This window comes from Syngnathus leptorhynchus, chromosome 11 (assembly GCF_054491065.1).
Source record: "Syngnathus leptorhynchus isolate UIUO chromosome 11, UIUO_Slep, whole genome shotgun sequence".
NCBI classification, from domain to species: domain Eukaryota; kingdom Metazoa; phylum Chordata; class Actinopteri; order Syngnathiformes; family Syngnathidae; genus Syngnathus; species Syngnathus leptorhynchus.
This window is the reverse complement of record NC_141205.1, coordinates 7,777,706-7,792,551: the sequence shown is the minus strand read 5'-3', so window position 1 is coordinate 7,792,551 and position 14,846 is coordinate 7,777,706. Positions and strand designations below refer to the sequence as shown.

At 41.1% G+C, this 14,846-nt stretch overlaps 1 protein-coding gene across 2 annotated transcripts in view; it reads left to right on the top strand.

The window, feature by feature from the left end:
* The first annotated feature begins 266 nt into the window (after positions 1 to 266).
* srgap3 (SLIT-ROBO Rho GTPase activating protein 3) overlaps positions 267 to 14,846 on the top strand; it is a 29,486-nt gene continuing 14,906 nt past the window's right edge. For both annotated transcript variants that reach the window (XM_085923512.1, XM_085923513.1), the window contains exons 1-2: positions 267 to 702; positions 8,923 to 9,118. In XM_085923512.1, the coding sequence (XP_085779638.1) occupies positions 639 to 702; positions 8,923 to 9,118 (260 nt within the window). In that variant the 5' untranslated portion in view covers positions 267 to 638. The remainder of the gene's footprint in view (positions 703 to 8,922; positions 9,119 to 14,846) is intronic.

Here is a 14,846-nt window from a genome sequence, read left to right as displayed (position 1 = left end):
CAAGGCGTAGGTAGGTCCATCAGGTATGTACTGATGTGCAGTGGCTTTTGCGTGCATGTACGTGAACAGATCGACCACGTGACTCTCTCTCTCTCTCTCTCTCTCTCTCTCTCTCTCTCTCTCTCTCTCTCTCTCTCTCTCTCTCTCTCTCTCTCTCTCTCTCTCTCTCTCTCTCTCTCTCTCTCTCTCTCTCTCTCTCTCTCTCTCTCTCTCTCTCGCCTCTAAATTGCCTGCAGCTCAATTAGTCAGACAGCCGCGCTGCGTCTGATCAATGTGATCTTCTTCACAGTCGCACGCAGGGGACAAGGAGCTGACTCCTCATCATTTCCCCCCGTTAACATGTCCACTTTGTCGCTCCTTTGTGGCTTTTGTTTCTCACGCTAACTCCTCTCACCAGCACCCGCTCGCTGTTGGATTAAATTGGAAAAAAAAAAGAAAAAAAAAAAAGAGAGAGAGCAATGCAACATCGGACCCGAGTGTTCTCCCCCCATTGATTCCAACGATTGTCGCACGAAGTGCACGGCGCTTTTGTTCAACGAGGAAACGTCGCAAGGTTCTGCAGCCTCTGCAAGAAACGCGGAGCCGGAGCTACAGGAGCGCTCGACTTGCAGGCTCTCAGCCATACAAGCAGGAGCATCATGTCCTCATCCAGGTTCAAGAAGGATAAAGAGATCATTGCGGACTACGAGACCCAAGTGAAAGGTGAGCGTGTGTTTGCGCACGTCACGCTCATTCACGCTGACAAAAAAAAGCGCGCACACATACACGCAACATCTCGTGGCTTGCACTTTTGGTTGTCATTACTTTTATGAAAGCATCCACTCCCCAAAGCAGTGGCAATGCCATCACACCTCAAAATCTAAAATGTTCCTCTCGTGCATATGCATGTTCTCATGTATTCATGCACAGGTATTTGGATTTTTGTGGTGTATGATGACGATGTGGTTAAGATCCTGCCTCTGCACGCTCGTGTTGCCGGGTAAAATAAATCCCCGTGTTGAAACGAGCAGGGTGGCTGCATGGCTGCACCTTCTTCACCACATCTTGGGGCCTCTATTTGGCTTCCAGCTTTGATTTAGGCAATGTTGAGTCAATGATTGTAAATAGTGAGTAAAATGTGACTCATTTTATTTCATTCGAAGTCTGAATGGGTTTGGGTGGGCCACGAAATAAGCCAACTCTGTTCACGTTTGGACTTGTTCATTGGCAACATGTACTGCTTTATCCTTGTGAGCTCATTCAGAAGTCATCTGGTTCATTCTGATCGCACAACTTGTGTGTTAGACACTAACAGGTGCACAAGTGTGATCAAAGGTGTTTATTATATTACATTGCCAACATGGATGGAAATCATTTTAGACAGCTGCAATCTCTCTCTCTCTATATTTATGTATGTATGATAGCGCTTAATATTTATAGACTCATTAGATGCGTTGAAAAATAAGACTGCGCTACAATGTATAAATTGCAGGGATGGGCAATTTGGAAGAGGCCACAATTTTTCATCACCATTACTGGGAGAGGAAAGGACTGCACATAAATAGATATATGACAAAGATTTGTTTTTTGGACAAAACCTGTGCATGAATCTTTTTTTTGAACCAGTGTACAGAAGACTATCTTAAATATTGATGCAGAAGAATTCCCATTCCAGCACTCTCGATGAAACATTGCATATATTTTTGGAGGACACGGATTTCATAACTCCTCATCCACTTCAGAGGAACTACCAAAGGGCTTTGTGTGTGTGTGTGTGTGGGGGGGGGGGGGTTCATTGCTGTTTGTGTAGTGTTGTAATGACGATTTAGGTTAGAGTCTTCTGAAATCTAGCATCTCTAAGCAAAAATTAAATATTTTCATAAGACACCATTTTCTTGACCTAATGTAGTCCTGAATCCTGCCAAAATTCCAAGCTCACATTCCAGAGTACTTTTTAGATCTTTCCAATCTATTCTCATAATCAATGTATTGTGGTTTGTCTCCACCCTACCACCATAGCCACGGTTTAGCCCCTTCGAGGGGTCCGAAAATGAACTATACTATTTTGCGGAGACTTTGTATAGAAAATGATTCTGAATGAAGTGATCTTGAGCCAGCATTCCCACCAAGTGGTGCTTGGATGCAATTTCAATTTTAGTCTCTTGACGAAAACCCAATGGTTCCATTTATGTTCCAGCTCAGGGGCTTTTGCTCATCAACCCTCAGGTCTAGCTTTAGCATCTCCTAACGTGAGCTTGGGTATTTACTTTCAGAAAGCGCCACCATGTCAATAGCCATCTTATTTTCCCGTTCACTGCTTGACCCGAAGCCAGGTTTGATCATCCGCGCATCAATAATTCAGCTCAGAGACCACCACGCTTTAGATGTATCGCTTCTGTTTTAATGCCAGACCCGGTTTGGCCCGGTTTGCGTTAACCGGGGTCCTTGAGCGGCATGAGGAAGAGGGGATTTTAATTTATGGCTAATTTGTCATTCACCGCTCGTGCTTTGCATGGACTGCAGACATGGAGGGCTCTCCGCCTCCTCACAACAATGACCACGTTTGAGATGAACCAACCAGCGAGTGAACACTAATGAAATTCACATTGGAAATTGCACCTGTCGTATTGTGACTTATGACTTAAAGGTTCATGTGGACATGGCAGAAGGGGCCCTTGTCATCAGAGTGTCATTGATTGGGTCATTCCAAGATCACAAGCTTGCTTTATTATGTATGAGGCTGAATACATGAGCAGTATGAACAAAAAAAAAAATCTGTAGTGATAGAGAAGTGAACATCATGAAGTGAACTTCATGGATATAATTGTAAAGTGTAACAAAATGATAAAGTCAAAGCCTCCTTGGCTTTATTCAAGCCATTGAAGTTTTCATTTTTGTGTCAATGGCGAAGCAAGTTTACTGTGACTGGTTTGGAATTGTGTGTGCTTGTAGCACTGTGGCGCTCTGCTCACTTAAATTTGACCTCTTAAGCTGCACACACGTCCTCTAATTTACTGGGGTCAAATTCAAGGTCTACAGGCCAGTGGAAGGTTGTTAGAAATTTTCAAAATTAGCCTTGAAAATAATAAGGATCAAATGAATGATGTCATTGTTAGGGTTCTCACATGGAACATCCACACTAGCTTGTTTCTTTAAATTTGAGCATTACATTTACTAAAGGTTGGGTTAATTATTTTGACCTCCAAGCAGTTGCACCAGGACATCTTTATTGTAGAGTATTTTACTTGAGGTCAGCGGTTATCTCTTTTCTTCTGGCTGTTTTTTTTTTATTTTTTTATCCATCATTCATTTGCTTGATTAGAGTGGAGTCCAATTTGGCTCCACTCAGGATTCTTGGCACACTATACCTCTGAGACTAGTCTCTGTCTTCTTTTTTCTTTCTTTTTGTCTTTCTTAAAAAGCTTTTTAATCAAATTTAAAACTACATTAGACTGCAAGTTACTTTGCATGTTTTTATTTCAGAGTCAGACAGCTTCTCTGATGTAAAATGTGAAAGATGGTGTAGTTTGTAGTTGATACACATTTTTTCTGCTTCTTCTCCACAAACGGCAGATGAATTATTTGGTGTCACCTTTAGGAATCCTTAAGTCGTCAAAGCAAAGCCATTATAAAGCCTGTTGGGATATAAAACACTTTTTTGGGGGGCGAGGTTTATCACCTCCGTTTGCAGTTCATAGAGCAGCAGCACTCTGGCCCATTATTACGTTTTAATGTTTTGCTGGGAGATTAACCTTGCGCATGCAATGATGCCGATCAGAGGATTTAATGAGTCAGATAAAAGTGCTCACAGTTTACTGTGTTAACAAAGAGGGGACAGCCTGTGGTGACTTTGCTGACAACATGCAGAGATGTCACCTCAAGTACGTTGCTGTTACTGTGCAGCTGATGCAGGATCTCTCGATGGGTGGCGAAAAACCTACTTGCGTGGACTCTAGCCAAACAGCTAGCAAACATGTAAGCAAAATAGTTCTGTGGTGGACCAGATTGTTTTTTTTTGGGGGGGGGGGGGTCAAAAAAAGGTTTTGGAGTTCACCCAGCCTAGTCAGCAATTCAACTGGAAACACAAAATAATTGATCATTGTAGCTCCATTCACTGGCTGCACTTGTGCATTTCAACAACAGAGACTCTCCACGCTTGGCTTTTTAACCACAGATGCAAATGACATGACAAATAGGTAAGTATTAATTCAAAACATGAAATCCATTCCACTGAAATAAAAAAATAAAATTGCAGATTGGCCACTCATTAAATCTTGTTTTATGACCGTGAACATTGTGCAATAATTCAGTCACATTCGGTCGCTTGTGGCGTTCGGTGTGACGGAGGCAGCTGCCGCTATTTAACTGGATGTTTGTTCCACACATAGTCAGCCTTTTCAGTAAATGACAAAGATTCGCTTTTCACACAGTCTCAATCATGTTTGCATTTGTGTGCCAGCATTCATAAAGTAGAAAAAAACGGCAAGTGGTTTCAATGGCTTTCTATTTTTGGGTGCCATTCGCTTGGTGATCACACTTTCACTTGTTTATGATGAACTAATTCATTGAGTACTGCCTGAAGAAGCATTTTATTCCTTCAACATTATGACTGTTGTGGCATCACACTTTCAAAACTAATCTGCACAATATATATTCATGTGCTCTCAGCCCTTCGGCAATGCTCTCCTAAATAATGGCGACTCTTGCCTTGACATACTCAACAAAGAGGGCGGACAATGTGCTGTGCCTGTTTAGACATGACAGGATTCTGATAGTATCCATTGATGGAGGAAAAACATCTTCTCTAACAATGTCTGTCTATTATTTTGGTGTCTTACCACATGTTACTAAAAACATGTTATTCAAGTACAGTGATTGATCATAAATTGGGCACAGTCCCTTTCTGGATTCTGCTGATTTATTGTAAACTACGTGGTAACAACAAGCAGCACTTTGACAGATGTATATATATAATCCCAATATGTTAAAAAACTACATTTTTAAGTACAAATTGAAGGAATACTTGAACATCCCTCAGGTCATGCTTTTATATCCACAGTCAAATGCTGCACACACCCAAGTTTGACACAGGACAGGTCAATACAAGTCTACAAAACTGAATTCCATCGACTTGTCTCGAAGCCTTGAGAGTGCTTGTCTGCTGATTTTTTTTTTTGTTTGTCGTCACACATTTCTGCCAGGAGTTGACAACATGGCTTGCTCACTGAAGGCGATTCTTGGATTCAATTATGTTAGTTTACAACTAAGTTGTAACTAGTCAGCATGCATTTGTTCTCGAATGGGACATTTTATGGACAATTGATCAAGCTGCAACAAATAAAGTGCCAGAAGTCTATAAATCGTTTTATTGAAGCTGTTAAATGCCAGAGCATATTGAAAAATATACGTTACGGTTTGAATTCCGGTAAATAAGGTGTGTGTTTTCTTTTTATTAAGGTTAACCAACAAGAGGAGCAGATTTTGAGCGCTGGTGATGATTAACGAAATGGCCTGTTAATTAACTACCTGCTAATTACGGTCTGTAATTTGCAATTAGCTACTGTAATCGAGTTGCTTGAGATATTATCCACAGCCTATTAAAGTTAACCAGATGCTTTGACATACAAACTTGCACGAGGAAGGTTTCACCATCTTCACATTTTTAGTTTACAAAGATCATTTCAAATTTCTATCAATATTTAATTGTCTTCTGATTTGGTGTTGAAGGAGAAATAGGTCTTTTTTTTCTTTTCTTTTTCTATATTTCGACTCACCTTTCTCTCTCTACTCACACGTGACTTTTCATGCGATGCTGCCACCGCTCCTTGTAAGACACACCATCTCTTCTCCAATAAAATGCTCCCGAGGGGACTGGTGCACACCCACGTTACCATGGAGACGTTGCCTGGCCCTGCCGAGCTACATCCTGGATACAGCGGTGATGGACAGCTTCGGGGCGTGTTCCGGGTTTTGACTCATACTCGGGCTTCCCTGAAGCATCGGGCTCACGTAACGTGCTAAGGCGCTGACGTTTCCGTCGAGAAAAAAAATCAATGTGAAGCAGCCCGGGTGGAAAATCGAGGCGGATTCTTCTGCGCTTGCACCAAGAAGCCGAACAATTGCAGGCAATACTGCAATACTTTGAGGCCAATAAATTGATCACCCTAATGAGAAACGGCCAAAGATTATCTGACACGCTCACCTCTTGTCGCCCATTGATTTGCTCTCGGCCGGTTTTATCTTTGAGAGCACGTTCGGCAGCTAATGATGGAGTGACACGTCAACGTGTCAATCTAACATTGCTTTTATCATGGCGGGATTAAAAACAGACCAGAGAAGTCGAGGATTAGCTCAAAGACTCGTATTGTCAGATGGGTTGGAAGAGGCGCAGAAAGTGAATTAAAGGTTGCTCTTGCATATTTTCATGTGAATTTTACTATGCAGTGTAAAGCTCAGATACCGCAGTGCTGAGTTGAGGATTAAAATGGTGATTTTGGTTTAGAGTTGCTTGTCTCTTATGTGTATGCATATTTCTGAAGTCTTTCCTTTTTTCCTTTGAAATCATGGAAATTGAATTAATGACTTCCAGTTCAAGGTTTCACCTTCATAAAACCTTCATAGTGTGAGTAGGCTGTGTTTAATTACACGCCCTGCCATTATTGACTGCCATAAAATAAGTTTATAAATCGGGTAGTGGTAGAGTGAAATTGTGTTGGAGGCGAAGGGAAAAAAAACTAAATCATCGAGTCAGTGTTCACTTTACTAAAACTCTAAAGACTTGTATTGGTAGGCTTTTGTTTCAAACTAAAATTATTAAAAGGTATCTTTGTAGTGAGGCAATTTTGTGTTTCGTTCAAGTCATGTCCAATTAACTTATCAGTGATTAAAAATGCAGCACTTTTGTTTTGCTTGGCTCAGTACAAAGCATTGTTGAATGATGCCGCCGCGCGCTATCTATTAATCATCAAAGTTCTGGATTGTGATATTGTTCTTGACATTTGACAGTATCTTATTGTCACACTAAAAAGCTATCACTTCATTGCCACTGAATTGCCTTCATTGGTTTTATGACGATAAGCAGATCACTTGAGCGTTTTATCATTTCTTCTTACATCCGCGAGGAGAAAAGCGAAACAATTCAAATGCCGCCACGACGCTGTGATGCAGCTGCCAATACACGATTCTCGTCCTTGAAAGTCAAAGGTCATGGAGTTGATACATCCTGTCTTTGTTTCCAAAGGTCTTCCTGTTCTATGAGGAGACCAGTGTCCACCATTTCCTGCCTCAAATCTCTGTCAAAGAAATATTGTTGTGGGGCAGGTTATCAAATAAAAATATCTTCTATAATTACATCAATAGATGGATGAACTTTTTTTTTTTGCTGATCTACAGCACAGTTCAGGCAATTTTCAACCTCACCAGTCCCCCCCCCCTTTTGCCACCAAACAGATAGCAGATGGCTCCATCTCAAAACAGAAACACAGCACGCCACATAGCAGGCAGCTTAATCAACAACTTCAAATATTTGTGCAAATTCAATGAGGCCTCCTTTTGAATAAGATGATCTGATCACTTCGAGTCAACTAATTTATCAATTGATGAATTAGCAACTTGGATTGATTTTTCTTTCCCCAGAGAAGCTTTCGGTACATTTAATAGAGTCTTCTCCATCTATATTGAATGAATGTATAGCCTTGATATGTTATTTAAGCAAATTTAGAAATGATATCGACTCCTCCTCTTCCCTCTTGGGTGTTTTAGTTGAAGTACTGCCATCATTATTGTAAAGCACACTTTAGGGACAAGCAGCGAGCATTCGTCACTTTGTCGAAACCGCAACCAATGAAGATCTGGGAATCATTCTCCACACTGGCTCAGGATTTCGAACACACTTTTTGGTGTGGGTGACCTATTTTTCCAACGTTGTGTTAAATATTGCACTGCAGCTGGTAGTTCAGAGTTCCCTTTTTTTTTTTTTTTGTCGTGGCTTGTTTTCTAGCTTCACCACCGTCACATTTTCCCTTTGGCTTCTTTGGAGAATAAAACCCAAGTGGGGAATAGATCACTTTTGGGAATAGGAGGCATTCCTGGAAAACTGTGAAGTTGGATCTCCGGAGAGTCTCATGTAGTACTACAAAGTTGCGAAGGGATAAGGGAGGCCCCCTCACATTAAAAAGCGGGCTGGGACGATGGTTAACCGCAGGGTTGAAGCCGGCTGCTTCGAGCTGAACATCACAGGCGGGAAGCCTCACTGTTGTACCTCAAATGACAAGCTTCTCCCTAGCCTGTGTTTATCCACGGGAGGGCTTGGCTGACCAAAATGACACCCTCAGCAACGTGGGTCACTTCTACTTGCCACTCAGAAACTTGTAATATTCATATTAAAAAGGAAATTGCATCCCACTGCCATAGAGGTGTATTTAATTAGTATTATTTAAAAATGATAAGTATGGTTGATGTGATAGTAAAAGACTGATATCTACTTTATAGTACTGTTATGTTCTGCAAAATGGACCTTTCTCTCTTTCTGGGATGGGATCAGTGATTGCGGCTGCAAAGTGGGTTCAGGTTTCTCGGGTGGGTTCCCACTGGCATACGAAGCTGCAGCCTGCCTGCAGGGCAGCATCAGGTTCCTCTTGAGGAGAAATTTTACTCCACCAAGCACATACGCTTCTCATTACATGTTAAATGAGTAGGCTTTCTTTTATTTTCAATTATGCATGGGAGGATATTTTATAACCTGTATTACGGTTTAAAATTAGAAGTGTTGCCCTACTTCTACAGTTCATTATAGGCAAAGAGTATAATTACCAACCTCTTTAAATTTGTCATTTCAAAGGACTATTTTATGTATTTGGTTTTCTTAATAAGAACCAGAATGGAACTGAACTATTAGTGAAAGGATCCAAGATGACTCTTATGTTTTGTGTTTTTCTTGGACAGAAATTCGTAACCAATTGGTGGAGCAGTTCAAATGCTTGGAGCAACAATCGGAATCACGCATCCAGTTGCTGCAGGATCTGCAGGAGTTTTTCCGCCGCAAGGCAGAGATCGAACTGGAATACTCCCGCAGTTTAGACAAACTCTCCGAGAGGTTTTCCTCCAAAATCCGCAGTTCTCGGGAACACCAGCAGTTCAAGTAAGTCCACCGGGGCTTTTCACCTTTGTCCTTAGTGGGCCTGTTCTCCTCCTGTGAACCGCAGTGCTTATGGCTCTGCCTTATTTGACTGCAGTGCAGAAGACGAAATATTAAATCATGTTTATGTGCTGTATTGGAGTACCTGATATAATAACCAACATCTTTAAAAGGTCAGCTCGCCGGGGCGTTGTAAGCAGGTCACGGCTCATTAAAGAACCAAAGGGTGGACAACAAAAAACAGACCGCATTCACTGTGCTTCACTTCAGCACTTGACATTGCCCGGAAAAAGCTTTTACACTCCGTGTTGTATCAAATCCCATTTTCCATCGAAATATGTAACAGATGCTCCACATTAGAAGTTGTCAATTGCTTTTGCCTAAGTACTAAAGAGCATCCCAATCAAATCATCGTGTCATTCATTCGAGATAACAACAGCTTTCTGTCTGCACAGAGCACACCGACGTTGCCATTTGATGCCATTGTGCCTTAATGATGTCGAATTGTGAGGGACGAGTGCCGTCAAGCACTAAATATCGTCGTCGTCAATCTGACAACCACAGTAATCAACATGGTTGAATTATATTCTTATCAAAACTGAGATGTATTGTCTTTATTCACTGACGGAGCTAAGATTTCTTTTCTTTGGGGATGGATTCAAATCTGGGAAAAATCCTTGAAAAAATCAGAATATACCCAAAAGTCAATTATTTGGCCTGGCACCTGGAAGGAGGGAGTCCAAGCATATTCCAGTGCCCTTAAGGTCCACCCTCTAGCTCCGCCACTGCCTTTTTTTATGGCAGAATGTTTAATAACATTTTCCAGGCAGTCCTTGAGATTTCTTGTGTTCTATCCACCCACTTTCTAATAGGTTTGTACTTTTAGGGTCACATTTTGGTGCAAAATTTAAATATGTTAATTTCAGTGTTTTATGCTGCCGTGTCATTCCAGTTAGATGCAATGCAATGAAAATTTGCCCTCACTGGTAAATCGTAACACTTAGTCTCCCTTCAATCAGATTGCTGTGATGTAATACCTGATCAGGGGCCTATTTGCATGGTGCCAGGGGATTGCTATGACATGATATGCTAGGCTACGTGATTTATGAGCCACTAATGTAGTCCTCATTCCATTTATTTTATTGCCGTTTAGGTTGTGCAACAAGATCTCTCTGCATGCTCTTTGCATTTCTCAAGTGTATCGCAGTTCAACAATAATTTAGTTGAACTACATTGAACAACAAGGTTTCTACAAAGGAATCTTATAAATAAAAAGATGAAAGTAGTTGTAGGCGTGATCATATTGAAAATCCATACCAAAGTCTTTTCACAGGGAGCCCTAGCAACACATTGACACACGACTCACGCACGGCATGAAATTAAGCCTCTGCCGCTCCCAGAATCAAGCACCTCAGGGCACGTCGGTGTGCTTTCCTCTGAAATCTGGAGCAGTAACCCAGCTGAGTTCTGGCAGTAGATCTCACCCCAAACCGGCACCAACCTGTCATTTCACTCCTGATCATAGTGGGAGGAAGTAAGGCAACCTGAACGTTGTCATAATGACAAGTTTTGAATGTGAGCACCTCCATCAATGTCAGTGTGATGTTTCCTGAGAAACAAATGCTTTTTTGTCAGGCTTTGTGGAACAAAACTGCTGTCTGACAAAGAAAATAATACATCTTCTTCTGTAGAGTCACATAACATTAATGCTAATGTTAATTGGTTTTGTTTAACGAGCACTTCATTGATCGATTTCAATAGAAATGGTAACTTTTATTTGCTTATATAACACGCACATCATTATCACATCACCTTGGCTTGTCTTTTCACTCTTTGTGAAATGTGGGGGAAAAAAAAAACGGTTACTTTTTGACATGTGCATTCAAACTGTGGATGACTAATGTGTTCCAAAGCACAAGGGGAATATTGTTAGATTCTTCTTGAATATGTTATTTGGGCATTCTTGGCAGTCCTTATTTGTGAAGCTGGCGTAGAATTTGAACGCATGAACCGGGGCGAGCATTTGACTGGATAATCGAAAGCAGCTGTTGCGGCAGGTTACATTTCTGGCATCTTGAGAATCTCCTCTCAGTTGACACAAAGCTGCCGGTGCAAACTGACTGACTTTGCGCTTAATCGTGCTTAATTTAATTGTGCAAAATAACCAGAAATTGCAATTCGCACAGAAATCACTGTTGCTTCACCAAAAAAAGTATTGAGTGCAGAGAACATCATGGCCGTCATAGTTGTGAGCAGCGTGAGGAATAACATTGGAGCCATCTGATCAAATGCTAAATAATTGCTTTGATCTTCATAAGATGCTGAAAGCTGATCATTGCCATATTTGTGGCCTACGCGTCCATTATTATGCCTTTCATCTATTGCAGTCCCACTGGGATTGGAAGTCAACCTAACAAGCCCGTCAACAAAGTGTGATGCCATGAAATGTTTTAAACAGAAGAAGAAGAAAAATCGACTGTTTTTGTCAGATTTCCTCGTGTGTTGGCCTACACGTGCATTTCAAGGCATTGTGCTGTCACCGCACTTGCAGCTAATAGCAATTAAATGGTGGCTATAATTAAGACTTGAGCACAGAACCCCCCCCCCCCCAAAAAAAAAAGACAATAACTTGCTGTGTGCACTCCTAGGCAGGAGGGCAATCACAAATCCACTTAATCAGATGTGACACGCCCTTTATGCTTCTTTCCTCTCATTTTGGTGTAATTAGGTTGATGGTGAACTGGAAGAAAAACACTTTGTTGGCGCACAGCCAGCAAAAGGAATACTAGATGGTTTTGTTGAGCTAATATTACCATAGTTAATCGTGGTTTTGTGTGGGTTAATAGTCAATTCTGGGCCTGTTCTGTTGAATGCAAAAAATATTTTTTTTATGGTATGCAAGGTAACAGGTGGATACACCTTCTGCCATCTAGTGGGAGAATGTTTAATTATTGTGCTTGTCACTATATGTCGCTGGTATTGAAAGATGAACAAAATTTATTCGTCAGAATAAAGCAATCATTTGTGAACCATATCTATATCGTCTATATTGTGTACTGTTATTATTGTGAGACTAGAACAGACTTTAGTGCGAGTCAAGACCGAGTTGGCACCTTTCCAGTCCAGAATGTTTATGTGATTTACAGCTACTGCAACTACAACACACTGACCCAACAAACACTATTGTGCTCCTCTAGTAAATCTCATTTGGCACATTGAGAAGAAAAAAAAAATCTCTGAAGGGTTCCTGTTTTGACTTTAACTATGACCTTTCAGGAGTCGATGATGTGGCTCATTAAACTACAATCACTGCTGAGTGTCATAAGTGTCCATTTGGATGGAAGAGATAAGACAGGACGATGCAAATTTGCATTGTTTAAGTGTGTGAGTATGTGTGTTACGCTTTTTGAGTGCGTGAACAAATCATTTGTTGAGAATGATTTCAATCTTCTTCCCCAGCTGATGTCTCAGGGAAAATGTAGCAATGCATGAGAATTCATCTTTAATTGCTTTATGCAACCAGTGGGGCATAAGCGTGCTTGTCACAAAATAATGAACATTTGTCAGGCTATTATTTAAATGTCGGTTGTTAAATGTGTGACATTTGCTAAGCTGTTAGACCACATTGAGCAGTTTGAATTCTCTCCAGGCTTGCTGCTAACAAGCAAAATGTTTCCACATCTCACTCTGCTTTTTTTTTTTTTAATTATTATTATTATTATTTAACGAGCTGCAGGTAAGTGCAAAATCTATGAACATTTCAAAATGTTATGGATGTTTCTTTTTCCTGTTGAATGACAAACATGCGCTCTGGGGATTGGGAATTATTGGAAGGCTCGGCCCATCTACAGAAAGCATCAGAGCTGTTGCTGTCGCTCTAAATGGTCGCTATGGCAACTAACCTCTATGGCTTTAGTCCCACTTGGTTTTGTAATGTTCTCAATTTATGCTTCCTTTGTGGCGCTTTGACGGTCAGATGTTAAACTAATCCTTGACGTCTGGTTTACAGTCAGCAGTCAAAAGGCCGCCATTTTCCCAATGCAAAGTGCAGCTGGTGGAGCTTCACACTTTGCAACTTTTGCAGTTCTTTGCCAAAGCTCCGCCCTTTGCCGGCATGTAGCTGCGCATTAGCAAACATTGGCAGTGTTCCTCAACAAGCAAAACTCCTGCCTGATGTGCAAAAACCCAGTAAAAGGAAAATGAATATCCAGCATGGTGCCCGTGTACCAATTTTTTATTTTTATTTTTTATTTTTTTGCCTTTTGAAACAGTTTGGCTCTTGCTGTCTGGGCTCTTTGGTCGATAAGCAGCAGGCAGGCAGACAGTGTGTCGAGGATTAGGAGCATTCAGCAAACAGTCTTTGCTTTGATAGATACACGCTTCCTTCTGGGATTCCTGGCCGGGACACATCAGAGTGATTAAGACGATGCCATTCAAGCATGATGCGTGCTCCTTGTACTCAACGGTGGCATCTTGCAGTAGCTGGTTTATCATCCAATCAAATTACTCTCCCCAATTAAACCTCGGTCTTCTATTTTGTTTTTTTCTTACAGAGCGTGTCAGAGAGGAGAAATTGACAAAAGCGCAGATGCTTCTCCATGTTAATGATATCTGTACTCATGACGTGATGCTATTTGATGATACAGAATATCTTCTTCCTTGTTACAGGCCCGGTTGGAACAAAAATTGTAAAAAGATAATCTTTGATGTCAGATAGATCTAAAAAAAACGATCTATTAAGAGGTTGAAATATTTCCAGAGATGTGGGTCAGGCACAAGGCTAATTAGCGGCCTCCTGCTACTGTGAAATGAGGGCGATGGCACGGGAGACGACATCTTGTGCCTTCTTGTTGCTGTCAATTTTGTGGAAGTGAAAAAAAAAAAAAAAAGAACCATATGATCAACAATCTGACCACTTTTTAGGGATTATAAGAATTTAGAGGTGCTTGGTCTCCAAACAGCACAGAAGACCAATCTGCAGCCCATTGAGGCAATTAGACAGCTCAAGTGGGAGCGCTACAAAAGGACTCATGATGAGCATGTAGAAATAGGACATCCCAGAAGTGGGAATCACAAAGTGGGCTACTTTAGATCCGCTTTTGCTCGGAAAGATGTCATTAGTAATGTGTCAATTAATGTTACATTCCTCAAACATTTAAAATGACTTTATTTACAATGATCATGTGATTTTCTTCTCCCTGCATGGCACAGGTTCCTATTCCTAATGAAAGCATTGGACTACATTTTATGTCAATAAGGTTATTTAAATGTTAATATATAGCAAGGTGGCGCTCTTCAAGTGACTGAAGTGTGGAAGAAGAAACTCAAATGTTGACATGATTTTGCTAAATATATGAGTTACTTTCTGATTCCCAGTACTTGTAGCTCAGTATCGGCCTCATAAAAGGCGATTAGCATTAGCATCATCTCCAGAGGGTCTTCTTTGATGTTGCTGAGACTGCAGAGCATAATCCCCCCCCCCCCCCCCCCCTCACACACTCCCCCCTCCCCATCCACCACCAAAACACTGCACTCTGGTCCTGCTTTGCTCTCATTTCCTTCTCTGTTTCTTCTTCTTCGGGGTGGCTTGTTTGATGAATTCAGATAGAAATAGCTTTAGAAACATATCGTCCAATGTGTGTACACGTCTATGCAATGCTTTTTGGATTTGAAAGCACCAAGTCATTATGCGGCAAATCAGGCCCATGCATCATTATACATTTAACCAGCT